A 15,143-nucleotide genomic window follows, 5' to 3' on the forward strand; every position below is an offset into this window, starting at 1 on the left:
CCTGTGCTGGAAATTGCAGTAAGCCCCTTCCTCTTGCAGTGTCCCTCCAGAGCACGCTACTGAGAAAGCTTGAAATTGTGCTCACTTTAAAAGCAAAATCTTTAAGGAATTCCGTTGTTTATCATAGAGCTTATATTGAAGGGTGCATTGGAGCTAGGAAGCAACGAGCTGATTGATAATTGACGCAAAGGGACCCATATACCTTAGAGAATGACGGGGTGGCTCTAAGAGTCAGGAAGGGCTTATTTTAGGAATCAGGCTTATGGTGGGGAGGGTTCAAGGAAGCAAGTGTCTCTTATCAACTGGGTGCTCTCAGAAAAGCAAAGCTAATTCAGTTACTGGGCCTCTTAATGCATTTCATCTGGGAGGCAGGAAGAATGGAGAACACTAACGTTGTTATTGAAGAAATTGCCGGGAGAAAGAGATGTTTTGGTTTTGGGTTGTACAAGGTCTTTTTTTTCTTAATTTCTTGTATTAGTTTCCCAGTGTTGCTGTAACAAATTGCCACAAACTTAAGGACTTAAAACAACACGCATTTACTATCTCACAGTTCCAGAGGCCAGAAGTGCAAAGTCAGCGGAAACGGCTGAAGTCAATCAGAATTTCGGCTGGTGCCTTCTACAGGCTCTGAGAGGAGAATCTGTTTCTTTGCCTTTTTCAGCTTCTAAGAGTCTCCTGCGTTCCTTGGGCCCTTCCTCACGTCACTCTAACTTCTGCTTCCGTTGTCACATCTTCTCTCCACTGAGACCCTCTTGCTTCCCTCCTATGAAGACCTTTGTGGGGACCTGAGACCCACCCAGGGGAATCCAGTAGAATTCCCCTATTATCTTAATCACATCTGTAAAGCCCCTCTTGCCAAGGAAGGTGCGCGCTCTCAGGTCTTGAGAATTAGGAAGTTATCTTTGGGAGGCATTATTCCGCCCACCATATCTCCATATTCAGACGAAATTGCAGAATGGTCTTGTGCCACATGGTCAGGTCCTGGAGAGCCCTGATCCAACGCTGCTGTTCTGAATTATGTTCGGCAGCGGGACAGCACCACCTGGTGGTAACACTCGGCAAAGCATCCGCCGTCAGCTGCAGAGCTGCTTTTCCTTTGGGGTCCTCTTCCCTTTACCCACCTTCCCCACAATCCCACCCATCCCTTCCGGCCACAGTCCGCCTTCTTAGACACAAGGCAGGCAGGAGTATGCGAGAGAGAAGACGTAAGGACGCCTCGCTCGTGGCAAGATCAGAGACTGATCGGAGAACGCTTTCCTCCTTCCCTCCTTTATTAGAGAATTTCCTCAGGCACTGGGGCTTCATCTTTGTGAATGTTGAAGGCTTTCTGGATATCCTCATCACTTCTCATATTTTCCTGAGCAGGTAATTTGGATTAGAACTGTATATCATGACCCATTTAGGTTCCTGTTCACTGTTTTGAAATTAATGACTTCATCAATGAGTTAAGGTTAGGAGTGTTCATCATGTTTTTAAAAAAAGTCAAAACCGGGCGGGATCACCGATCTTGTCACGGCAAGATGACAGAATCAACAATCAAAAACCTCTGAGTAGAGGCTATTATTGTGTTTCAAAACAAAAGATGTAAAAGTGGCCGGGTGTGGTGGCTCACGCCTGTAATCCCAGCACTTTGGGAGGCCGAGGCGGGCAGATCACAAGGTCCGGAGTTCAAGACCATCCTGGCGAACATAGTGAAACCCCGTCTCTACTAAAAATACAAAAATTAGCCGGGCATGATGGCGGGCGCCTGTAGTCCCAGCTACTCGGGAGGCTGAGGCAGGAGAATCGCTTGAATCCGGGAGGCGGAGGTTGCAGTGAGCCGAGATGGCGCCACTGCACTCCAGCCTGGGCGACACAGCGAGACTCCGTCTCAAAAAAAAAAAAGCAAAAAGAAAGAAAAGTTTATATAAATAAATGTAAAATTTAGCGTTTTGGTTCAAGCCATCAACCGCGCAGACATAGGAAGGAAATACACTTATAGAGATCAACTAGGAATTTTATTTTACTGTAGCCCAGCAAAAATAATATAAAATGGCTGCCAAAAAGCCAAGTCCGTCTACTCTGGACCTGCAGAAACAATTCAGGAAAAGGAAGGTACCTCCACTCTGTGGGTCACGCCAAACCTGAGGACGGATTTCCCTTCGGTGCTCACGACTTTAAGAGTTGCATTAACAACTGTTAATGTCAATTATGGAGATCCCACCACGTACCCAGCACTGTATTGGGCCTGAGGACACAGAAATATAAAAACCTAAACATAGAAATTTAATCTTTAAAACTGTGTAGTATGTATCCATAGAATGCAATACTAGTCATCCATGGCAAATGGTTTTTGTTGTATATTTATTGAGACAGAAGACATTCATAATATATCGTCAAGTTAAAAAATATACAAGACATATTATGTGTTAGTTGGGTTCCATCCCTTTTTACTTAAAAAGTTGAAAGAATATACATTAAAAGTTAACATTGACTATCAGCTGGTAGTTTTTTTCTGCAAATCTATATTATTTTTTATTTAATGAACATATATTACTTGTATCCATTTTTAAAGCTAAGAAAATAGAATTTTGTTGTATTTTTATTGACACAGAAAGACATTCATAATATATCATCAAGTTAAAAAATATACAAAACAATGTGTTACTTGGGTTCCATCCCTTTTTTATTTAAAAAGTTGAAAGAAAATACATTAGAAATTAACGTTTATTATTAGCAGGCAATTTTTTTCGGCAAATCTGTTTTTCTATAAAGAACATATATTATTTGTATCCATTTTTAAAGTTCTTTAAGAAAATAGAACTTTGTTACAAATTTAGTTTTTTGTTTTGGTTTGTTTTTTTGTTTTGCGATGGAATCTTGCTGTCACCAGGCTGGAGTGCAGTGGCGCGATCTCGGCTCACTGGAACCTCCACCTCCCAGGTTCAAGCCATTCTCATGCTACAGTCTCCTGAGTAGCTGGGACTCTAGGGGAGTGCCACCACACCCAGCTACTTTTTGTATTTTTAGTAGAGACAGGGTTTCACCATGTTGGCCAGGATGGCCTCCATCTCTAGATCTCGTGATCCACCCACCTCGGCCTCCCAAAGTGCTGGGATTACAGGCGTAAGCCACTGCCCTGATCACAAATTTAGTTTTTAAATTGTGAGAAGTATGAGGTGGAGATTATCATCCCCTAAAGCATTGCCAGGTAGGCTATTGGTTAACAATGGCATTTTGCATTTAACCATTTAACAAAAGAAAGTAAGTGAACAGAAGTGCGGTGGCAGTTACCCGTGGGTGTCATTAGATGGCAGCAAAGCAGCTAGCTAATATTTAAGAGCAGAAACTGAAGAGCTTTTGCTCCAAAGAAACAAATATATGAGATTTTAAATATTTAAAATTACCTGAACAGAATAAGTGTTTTTGTTTGTTTGTTTGCTTGCTTTGAGACAGGGTCTCACTCTGTCACCTAGGCTGGAGCACAGTGGCATGACTACAGCTCACTGCAGGCTTGACCTCCTGGCCGCAAGCTATCCTCCCACGTCAGCCTCTCGAGTAGCTGTGACTACCAGTGCACACCACCACACCCGGCTACTTTTTTAAATTTTTGTAGAGACAAGGGTCTCACTATATTGCCCAGGCTGGTCTTGTACTCCTGGACTCGAGAGATCCACCCGCTTCAGCCTCCCAAAGTGCTGGGATTACAGGCATGAGCCACCACACCTGGTTTGTTTTGTTAATGATGCGTTTGAAGTTATAGAAAACTTTTCAAAATGATATTTATCAAAATGATAGCCAAGCATGCAAATGTTTACTTTAATAGTTTTTGGGAGTGGGGTGCTTTTGGATTTTTGTAGCAATACTACTCATGCACAAAAACCTACTGTACCATTTCTGTGGGTCAAAAATCTAAAAAGTTCTTGAGATGTGAGGACCCTTTGACTCTTAACCGTGACTGTGCAATGATCTCTAAGTTTCTAGGAAGCAGTTTCAAGATTCTGCTGCAGACAGTCATTAATAATGAATGATTATTCATCGTAGTAGCTGGTTCTCAATGTGGTGATGCCATTTGATCACTTGCCTGCCCTCTTTCTTACCTGCCACTCTCTCCTTCCTCCCAAGAGCACAGCTAGCTTCCAGCATCTTTGCTCATCTGAAGGACAGTTTTTGCCTGATCAGGCCCAGTTTGAGCAAGGACTCAGGAGCATATCTGCTTCTGAGTCTGTGCTGCTACCTTCAACAAGTTGCTGCTTGTTCTGTCTCCTTCCTCTACACAATTGATGTGGCCCCCATGGGAATGCCCATGTCGGAGAGCAATGCTGTGTTTTCTTATAACCCACACCTCTCGTCATGCTGACCTTAGCACGTATTAAACTCACTTCAGAAAAATGAATGCTTACAAAAGAAAGTTTTCCACAGGGGAGCACAAAAAAGGCTCAGAAAGCTCTAAGAGCTCACAGTTGGAGAAACACACCTAGACTGTATGGTTGGTAAAAAGACAGCTGAGAATATGAGGCAGGAAAAGCCACATAGGGACACAAAGGGCAAGGCCAATGATTCTGACACCACCATTGGCACTTTGTCCACAGGCAACAGGATCAGAAATGTGCATCGCTTCCGTGGTTACTGTCTGTGCACTGTTCCCAACAGCTTCATTTCTCTCCCTCTGCTGCCAGCTCACCCAACCGCCCCTGCCTGTGGCAGGAGAAATCATTCTCATTGGGATAAGTGAGAAAACTACAACTGTTTACCCTACTTGACCCTCAGCATTTGAGTGTGTGTGTGTGGTGTGTGTGTGTGTGTGATCATATCACAAAATAAAATGTTTCAGCAAAACTTCATTGCTGTAGATGTGGCATATTCCCTATCAGAGGCTGACACTGGAGATTGGATCAAGCAGATTTTACTCCATTAAAAAGAACATGGATCTTAATCCTGTAGGTAAATCATCCACAGAAAATGTACATCACCTGGAGAGCTGTTCATAAAGGATCTTCACTTACCATGCTCAAATTTTTTCAAAGAACCCCAGCAAAGGAATAGATGGGTTTCCATTTTCTTGGGCTGGTGTTTTAGAGTCGGTGCTGATGAAATAAGGTATCAGAAAACCAGGGTTCAAAGAGTGATGTCATCCCCACAGGGAAGATTTGGTTCCACACAGGGTAGAGACGTGCTTCTAAAAGTGTCTCTTGTTTTCCTTCTGCAGCTCGATCATTATCCTTCTGTGAGTTACCATCTGCCGAGTTCATCCGACACCCTCTTCAATTCTCCCAAGTCGCTCTTTCTGGGAAAAGTTATAGGTAAGAATGTGGTTCGTTAGGTATAAATGCGTGCTACGAATACATTTGAGTAATGTGAATTTGGATTTTAAAACTATCAGGTAAATTTCTCTTACTGGGGCCAGTCACGAATATCTTCTCTGTACAGGAAAGTTACATGGTTGTTCTCAGTGTTGCACAAGCGAAACGTCAGCAAATCATCTTTGGGGGAAATTGCTCATGTAACTCATTCTAAAACTAATTCGCCTTTGAAATACATTGTGATTAGGCTGGGCATGGTGGGTCATGCCTGTAATTCCAGCACTTTGGGAGGCTAAGGCTGGTGGATCACTTGAGGTCAGGAGTTCGAGACCAGCCTGGCCAACATGGCAAAACCCAGCCTCTACTAAAAATACAAAAATTAGCCATGCATGGTGGCAGGTGCCTGTAATCCCAGCTACTCGGGAGGCTGAGGCAAGAGAATTGCTTGAACCCCGGAGGTGGAGGTTGCAGTGAGCCAAGATCGTGCCACCACACTCCAGCCTGGGCGACAGAGTGAGACTTTGTCTCAAAAAAAAAAAAAAAAAAAAAAAAGCAAAGAAACAAAAAAAACCCCACATTGTGATTGGTAATGGGGGCTTCTAAGTCAACGATGGTAATGGAACCAACGTTGTTTGGTGCGTGGCATAAACTACAACCCAAGCGAAGGCAAGTCGGCTCCAGCTTCTCTATGTAGAATTTGGTCTATTACAGACCTCTACCTACTAGCAATATGTAATTTAACGTTTCCTTTGTCAAAGCATAGCAACATGATTCTATCTTCCTCTCACTCGTAAGAAAGCGCCTTGATATTATTTGCAGATGAGAAGGCCAATAAGGAATTTGACAGTGTGACAGAATGCCCTTCCCCACGTATGACTGTGAATTCCAGTCTCCTTGTCCTTCTCTTCACCAGAGGGGATTAGCACTGTGCAAAGCTAAAAAATGTACCATGAGCCACAGATACGTGAAGGTTACACCCTAAATTTTTAAAATATCGATTTGATTGGTGAAGTATTTTAAAATATTTAATGTGAAGCCAATGAATTTTGTTAATATGAGGCTGTGTACTGTGAACCGCAATGAAAACAGTAAGATGGTGGTGATGTACAGGTGGGAGGGAGGTCACTCGGCGGCCAGTGGGTAGAAGTGATCAGAATAGCATTAATGGTAAAAATGCTCACTTAAAAACATGGGGCAGGGGTCACAAAATGAGGAGTGAGCAGGAGACTGAACCTATAATAAAAATAATAGACTGGGCGCGGTGGCTCATGCCTGTAATCCCAGCACTTTGGGAGGCTGAGGCAGGTGGATCACGAGGTCGGGAGATCGAGACCATCCTGGCTAACACGGTGAAACCCCGTCTCTACTAAAAAATAAAAAAAATTAGCCGGGCGAGGTGGCGGGCGCCTGTAGTCCCAACTACTCGGGAGGCTGAAGCAGGAGAATGGCATGAAGGCGGGAGGCGGAGCTTGCAGTGAGCCGAGATCACACCACTGCACCCCAGCCTGGGCAACAGAGTGAGACTCTGTCTCAATAATAATAATAATAATGTGCACTTATGTAAGATTTACTGTAGGCCAGGCTCCAGTTTAAGCACTTGATAGATATTAGCCCATTTAAACTTCATCACAATTGTATGAGGTGGTTAAGATTATGATCTCCACTTTTTAGATGAGAAAACTGAACCACAAAGAGATTAAATAACTGGGCCACTTGGCTAATCAGTGGCAGAACCAAAATTTGAACTCAGGCAATCAGACACCAAGGGAGCTCTTTACTGTGCTGTAATCCCTGTGGCAGTTAATCTAGAATGCAAAGAGAAAGACAGGACGGTTTGGGCAGGTGATAAGTGCTGAGGTTGACCAGATGAGGGATAAAGCCTATATCTTGTGCCAGAAAGTGGTCAAGAACAAAAAGGATTCCCGGGTTTAGAACCAGGAACACACCAGTCCAGTTGGACAGGGAGTCATCCAGAAGACAGGGGGAAAGCAGGTGTGTGCATGAAGCCCAAGACCACACACTTGGTGAACAAGACAGTGGGGAGTGGCAAGTGATAAATCAAAGGGTGGAACTGGAAAACAAATGAGGGCTAAGATGTATTGATCATTGGGCCTTAGATATTGTATGATATGAAAGATAATTAAATAGCTTCTGCTTAATCCTTTGCATCCTAAAAACAGCACTCAGGCACAGTCTCAAATCTAGCTTTGGATTACCTCACCCTGATGTCCGTATCTGAATTTTCTCCAACATTTTCTATAGTTGATGTATTTTTACAGATCTTATCACCACTTTTATGTTCTGTGAACAAGAAGAGACTTTGTGACATCACATGTTACACGTGTAAATATAAGAAACGAATGTCACAACAATCCAATGAAATGAGATCCCTGATTATGAACCTCATTTTGCAGATGAGAAAACTAAAGCAGAAGAAGGTCAATTTGACAAAAGTTACTCAACTAATATTGGCAAAGCAGAGTTTGGAAGCGAGGTCTCTCTGAACAGAGTCCAGACTCTTAAGTAGGTCAAACAATCTTGTCATTCATGGTGAAGCTCCAGAAGAGGGATGTGTTTGAAAGTTGAGCAATGCCATCAGTTAGCAACAAAAAGTGGCTGTTTAGTGGAGTAGGGCCTTGCCATTCATGAGTCATAGATCTGAGACTTTGGTGAGTACCCGCTTTCTACCAGAGGTACTCCCACGGTTCAGTCGAGAATACTTTAAAATGTTAAGTGCTCCTTCAGAACCATGATTCCATCAAAACAAACTATACTGTGATATGGTGATGTTCCTAAAGATACTACACTATGATATTCGTAAAGTAACATCAACTATAAACATACCCGAAAATAATAGACTTTTTATTACTTTGTGGAACCTACAAAGTCAAATTTTGATGGGAATGTTGGATGATTTCTAGGTTCTGTCACTATGAGTAATATTCTCTGGTTCCTCTGTTTTTCAGGTCATCTAACTAGTTCACATTTCAGCACAATTACAATATACTGTATGGCACAGACCTTCAAGGTCATGAACAAATAACATCATAAAGGCCACATTTTCTACAACTAAGAATGTACCTTGACATCAATCTGTGCAAAGCTAAAAGTGTACCATGAGCCTCAGATACATGAAGGTTACACCCTGTATTTTTTGTACACCCAAGAAAAATGTTGCTGCATACACAAACTAGGTAACTGTGTGTGTGGCAGTGAGTTACAGAAAGTACACATAAATACCTGTAAGGAGGTCCACAATTCCAAGATGGAAATGGTGTCAAGCATGTGAGAGTAGTTAGGGCTCCAGCAATGGGTCCTTAGTGCACTGACTTCTATTGGAGATTATCTGGCATCCCTACAAGGCTGTGACCTCCCTGCAGACCAAGAAAGCATCTCATAGTTCTACCATATATAACAAGGAGCAAGTGCTCAATAAATATTTGTTGAATTAATAAAGAGTAAAAGGGGAACAAAACAGAAAGAATATCATTGTAGATGTATATTGCAGGGTGAAAGGGTATGAATGATCATCCTAACAGAATCAGTAAGATTAGCACAGAGGTGAGAGCTGCGATCCTCACATATCTCACAGCCTAAAAGTAGGCATCTGACAATCATGGAGTAGAAAGAATGTGGACTTCGGAATCAGGCAGAGCTTGTTAGACTGGAATCCAGTTCTACCTCTGTTAGCATTGAAATCTTGACCATGTTGCTTTCTTAGTTGAATCTCTCAGAGCCTAGGTTCTCTCCGTTGCAAAATGGGGAACACAAATGCCTACTTGCAGGTTGTTAGCTCCCTGAGGGCAGAAAGCAGAGACTTTTTGAAACTAATCTATTTGCAACAGCCTGATCAGTGCCTAGTATACAGAAAGGGCTCAAAAAATACTTGTGGAGTAAATGAACTACTCTTTTAATATTAAGCTAATAACGTCTTAAGACATATACAACACAATGCCTAATACATAAATAATTACCATTTTTGATGCTGGCTACATGCTGGTTATTATGCTATATGCTGTAAGTACAATACTGTCTGCGTTTCTCACAACACCACAGACCATTGTTACCCTCGTTGTATAGAAGAAGGAGCTAAGGCTCAAATCTATCAAGTTTTTTTCTTAAAGTGGGGTTTTCCCAACAGCAGAACTATTGACATTTTGGGTCAGAAAATTCTTCATTATGGGGCTGTCTTGTTCATTGCAGAATGTTTAGCATCCTCCCTGGCCTTTACCCACTAGATATAAGTAGTACCCCAAGTTGTGACAACCAAAAATGTCTTCTAACATTGCTAAATGTTCCCCAGGAGGGAAAAATTACCACCCCAGTTAAAAACCACTGGCTTCAAGCTACTCAGCGAGTCAGTGGTGATGCTGAGATTTGAAAAGCGTGATTTGTGACCCAAGACCTATGCTTTGCTTCCTGATGACACCTGCATCTTCCAGAATGGTGAGGAAGCAAGGATGAGGTTCTTGCTACTCTGAAGCTAAAATTCTGTTAATAAAATTGAAAGAGTCACAGTGAAGACCCCAAAAAGACATGTAAGTGATTGAGAAGCTAATCATTGGCCACACTTTCAAGCCAATACTCCTTTGATATTTGATCATTTCACAGGGGCAGGACTGAGGAGGAATATGCTTAAATGTCTCTTTGAAAACAACATATACTTCAGTGAGAGACAACCCATTTGCATTCCCCAGCTGTGTAAAAATCCATCTGTACAGACATACAGTATTGAACTTGCAACTGATATGTACTCTGGCCAGGTTTTGAAACCCCCTGGAGTTTCATGCTGCAAAGTTGTTGCTTTACTTTTATAGGATCAGTTTCTGCTACTCAGAAACTGATCCTATAAAAGAAAGAGAAGAAGATGGCTCTAAATACCTAAGATGACTTCACACTGAGCTCTTTGATGAGCACTACTCAAAAAGGGACACATAAAAAGGATGAAAGAAAGGCTACGTAATCAAGGACAAGTGTGATCTTTATAAAGGGGATGGAGGATATATATTCAAGAAATAGTAGTGTGATCACTGCCAACCAACAGCAAACTTTTAGAATGGATTCTTACATAATTCTGAATGCTTCTAGAAAGAATTTACAATCACTAGCAATCAGCAAAGGTTCACGAAGGAGAAATCTCACTAGACATAGTTATGTCCATCTTTTATCCCTCATATCCATCCATCTTTTACCAGCCGAGTGATGTCATAGACTTTATCTTTCAGCAACAAATTTAACAGCCTCTCAAGAAATCTTCAAGGAAGAGAAATATAACTTGAAGCCGAAAGTGGGGTGTTCTGTTTGCTCATGTCCTTTTCAACATCTCTATTAATGCCTTGGAGAAAGACACAAATAGCATGTTTATTAAGTTTGCAAATGTCACGAAGCTGAGAGGGATGGTTTAATATGATGGATTATAAAAAGCATTTCAAAACCATCTTGACAGGCTAGAAAGATGGGATAAAAATAATAAGACGAAGTGTAATAGAAATAAACTTAATTGCTGCACTTAGATAAAAAAATATATATACAATCACTTAAATAGAAGATGAGAGACCCCCAGCATCATGAAAAAACTTAGGAAATTGGTTTGATGGAAAGTCTGGTACAAGCAATGTTACATGGTGATGGATTCTTAAATGAACATGATTCTGAGCCACTAGTATGAGAATCATGTCCAGAGCGAGGATATTAGTCATCTAAGGAGAAAACCAGATAAACACAAGACCCGTAAAGGAAATGTCAGAAGACCTGGGAATGTCTGATCGGAAAAAGATATGATTTGAGAGATGAGAAGAATCAATTTTCAGTCTTTGGTAACTGCCACATGCAGGGTGGATTAGACTTAGTTGAGGCTTACTCAGCAAGACTGACATGGACCAAAAGCAGAAGATATGAAGAGGAAAATCTCAGCTCCATATAAGAAAGAACTTCCTAACAATTAGAGCTTTTCAAAAGCGAGTGGCCTCTACTTTGAGGTAAGGAACTGTCTATTATTGAGAATATTCAACAAAGGCTAAACAGAAATGTGCCCTCTATATTAAGGAGTTGTCTGGATTGAGTAAAACCAGATTAGATATAGCCTAAATAACCTTTGAAACTTTAAGATTTGTGGTGGGAGTAATTTTGTTAATTAAAAAGGTGAAAATGCAATATTATAGTAGAGCAGGGTCTCCTGTTCCATTGGCAACTAGGGGGATAACATTTAGGGTTCCTTGATATAAAACACTGTTATGATGCATGATGATAGATATGAATTTAGAAGAATATAATGTACAGTAATCACCACATCACTGTGAATTGTGTAATTACATAGACAACCTGTTTCCAAGGTGGCAATGTGCATTTTAATTTTATTTCTGAGCCCTCTTTAATTAATTGTTTTTCAAATTAACTATTTCTGCCATTGTTGTAAATCAGAGTAATATAAAACCATAATGAAGTAGATCTATTCTGTAATAAAAAGACAGTAGCTTCTCTGTGTAAACTTGAGAAGCTGTGCTTAGAAAGAAGCTGAATACTAATGCAGTGTCATTGTTGCTTTGCTGACCATTGCTGGTTGTCAGTGGCGATGTCTGGGGTGGTAAAAATAAAGTGAACTTCTATCCATTTGAACTAACTAGAGTTTGTGAGTCATATTGGTCTCAGATTCTCATATTTCCCAAACTACCGTTATCCAAAGCAATTCCAATAGAAGATGAGCCTCCTAGTAGCCACTATATTATTTCTATTATAATCTAAATTGTGAATATCATGATCCCACACGACTTTTTATTGATTAAAAAAGTCTTATTCTAAGGCTACCTAAAACTTTCTGGAGCTTTGGCAAAGCCTCTTCACACAGAAGGGACTGACGTACTTAGATCTTCATTTGTTGGTGAAATCGTATACTGTGATAACCATGCTGCTGACAGAATATTTCTGGCCAGAGTTATGAATGGGAAAGATTTGTGTGATTTCCAGGCTAGAACATTTAAGTGCTCATGCAAGACCCTCCAGAGTCCTTTTATCCCTTTGGCATGGTGACTGACAAGCCTAAGACAGTGATTTTTTTCCATAAGCCTGGGTCCCTCTGTGACTACAGTGAACAGAAAACTCTTGACTTGTGATGAACATATAGCATGAGATTAAAAAAACTCTTTGCTTTGTTAAGCCACCAAGACTATAGGCCTGTTTGTTACTGTGGCAGAGCCTCACCTGTCCTGGCTGATGCATAAAGACTGACTTAAGGGCAGACTTTGCTCTCCCTCCCTTGGGTTTGATCTCTGATATAGTTTGGATATTTGTCCCCACCGAAATCTCATGTTGAAATGTAATCCCCAGTGTTGGAGGTGGGGCCTGGTGGGAGGTGTTTGGATCATGGGGGTGGAGCCCTCATGAATGGCTTGGGCCATCTCCTTGGTGATAAGTGAGCTCTCACTCTGAGTTCACACAAGACCTGGGTGTTTAAGTGTGTAGCACCTCCCCCCAACACTCTTCCTCTGGATCCTGCCTTCGCCATATACCCTGCCTGCTCCACCTTCACCTTCTGCCATAATCATAAGCTTCCTGAGGCCTCCCCAGAAGCAGATGCCAGTGCTGTGCCTCCTATAAAGCCTGCAGAACTGTGAGTCAATTAAACCTCTTTCCTTATAAATTACCCAGTCTCAGGTATTTCTTTATAGCAGTGCAAGAACAGCCTAATACAATCTCTTACTCTACCATTTGCCAATTGTATGACTTTGTCAGGTTACTTAACATTGTGTGTATCTGTTTTGTCATGTGTAAAATAGGAATAGTAATGGTCTCTGTGTCACAGGATTCAGCAAAATAATACATGTTTAGCAGTTAGCACGGTCTCTGCCGCATAGTATGTGTGTAATACATATTAGTTTTTTACTTTGCATAATCAGCAAATGTATACTCATCATATGTCAGATGCCAGGCATTGTATAAGTCCCTGGAACATCATTAGGGTCCGAGACAGGCACAGTTTCTGCCTTTGGAAACTTTATATATTCAAATCCAGTTCTCAGAGGTTTCTCTTGGGAGAACCCAAAGCAAGATAGGTGATCATACAATGTATCAATATGCACTGGGTCACATTTTTAGAGCTTCAGTTTCTGGAAAAGAAGGTAATGGAAAGGCAATTAGAAGTAAAAAGACAAGAGGGTGGGATAAATGGAAAGAAGTATAGGATCCTTTGGGAGCAAGTAGGGAGGGTACTTGAGCCAGTCCAGGAGTGAGAGAAGGCATACTAGAGGAAGTAACACAGAAGCTGGGACCCTAATGATGAGTTAGAATGATCTGGGTAAAGCAATGGGCTGAAGTAGAGGCCATAAGGGCGGGGGAGGTCAGTTCTCCATTCTGCACAGCAGTCCACCCAAAACTGTGTGGCTCAAAACAGTAGTTTATTATTTCTGGCAATTCTGTGGACTGGCAGGGTGGTTGTTCTGCTTCATGACTCCAGGCGGGGTGTAAGAATGACTCAATAGCCTGAAATAGCCTCACTCACGTGGCTGGCAGCAAGTGCTGGCTGCCCAGGAGCTCTTTGGGGCCACGAGCCAGGGGCTCAGTACTCCCCCAAGGGTTCCAAATCATGGCTGCTTGGGCTACCTCACAGCATGGTGGCTGGGCTCCAAGAAGGAGCTTTCCAAACAGCAAACATAAGAGCCACCATTCTTGACACATGCTATTGACCAAAATCTGGGTTCCAGCCCATGTTCCAAGAGAGAGGAAGCAGACCCTACCTCTTGGTGGCATCGTAGCCAGGTCACATTGCAAAGAAACGTGCCATGGGGGTTACGGTTGTGACATCTTTGGAAACACAATGTGCCATGAGGGAAATTTGAGGAACTACAACGAGTTGCATTCAGAATGGTGGAAAGTAGGATGTGAAGATGCGAGTGATAAAAATGCCGCAGCGTAAGTAGGGTTCAGATCAAAGGCGGCTTTACCAGCAGGGCCACATGTCCTGCTTTGCCCGGGACAGACCCAAGCTACTCCTGCCAGGACAAGAGTACATTATTAGCAGTGCCCACTTTTACTCTAAAAATAGGACTGTGCAGTTGTATGATCACCTATCTTGTTTGGGTTCTCCCAGGAGAAACCCTGCAGAATTCAATTTGAATATAAGAAGTTTACCTGGGAGACAATCCCATAAAACAAGCAGGAAAGTAGAGACATGAAACAGGGAAAGGGGTGGAGCATTATCAAGCCGCTCACCACTGTGGGCACCTGGACCATAATCCCACCAGGGCACTCTGGAAGACAGTGCGAGACATGCCTCCGAGTGTCCCAACCGAGGCAGGAGGAAGCCAGGGCATCTCGCCACCTCCTCCCATCCTGCAGTGATGAGGGCTGCTTCCTGCGGTACTAACTACCCAGCACTTCCAGCTTGTCCCGTGTTTACACCCGACACACTGCTGAGGCCAGAGGAAAGTACAGATGACAGGGAATCGCAGTCAGTGGTTCCTGGAGCAGGACTGAGGTGAATGCCGGGCACTGACAGCATCTGCCGTATTACGGATTTATTTATAAGCCATGTTAAGGTTTTAATGTTATCTTAGGGGTTAAAGGAAGTCAAGGAAGGATGTTTTTTAATCCATAGAATAACGTGATCAGATTGACACTTTAGCCAGATAATACCATCTGCAGAGTGCAAAATGCATACCAGGAAGTGAGAAGCTGCAGGGAGACCAAATTGGAGGTTACCATGGTTATCACAGAATTGCACATTGTAATGCACAAAACAGCTCAGATATGCAGAGAAAATGCAATGTCTGTATCTGTGTCTGATGATGTGGTATTCCTTCTGGGTAGCAAAGGCAAATAAGCTAAACATCCAGGCTGGTTTAAAGCTGATTCTGACTTAATCATTTC

At 42.2% G+C, this 15,143-nt stretch overlaps 1 protein-coding gene across 2 annotated transcripts in view; it reads left to right on the top strand.

Annotated features, from left to right (window-relative positions):
* CNTNAP2 (contactin associated protein 2) overlaps positions 1-15,143 on the top strand; it is a 2,269,257-nt gene that overhangs the window by 2,111,298 nt on the left and 142,816 nt on the right. For both annotated transcript variants that reach the window (XM_054495308.2, XM_063667934.1), the window contains one exon: positions 5,189-5,282. In XM_054495308.2, coding sequence (XP_054351283.2) covers positions 5,189-5,282 — 94 coding nt within the window. The remainder of the gene's footprint in view (positions 1-5,188; positions 5,283-15,143) is intronic.

Source organism: Pongo pygmaeus, chromosome 6 (assembly GCF_028885625.2).
Source record: "Pongo pygmaeus isolate AG05252 chromosome 6, NHGRI_mPonPyg2-v2.0_pri, whole genome shotgun sequence".
Taxonomy (NCBI): domain Eukaryota; kingdom Metazoa; phylum Chordata; class Mammalia; order Primates; family Hominidae; genus Pongo; species Pongo pygmaeus.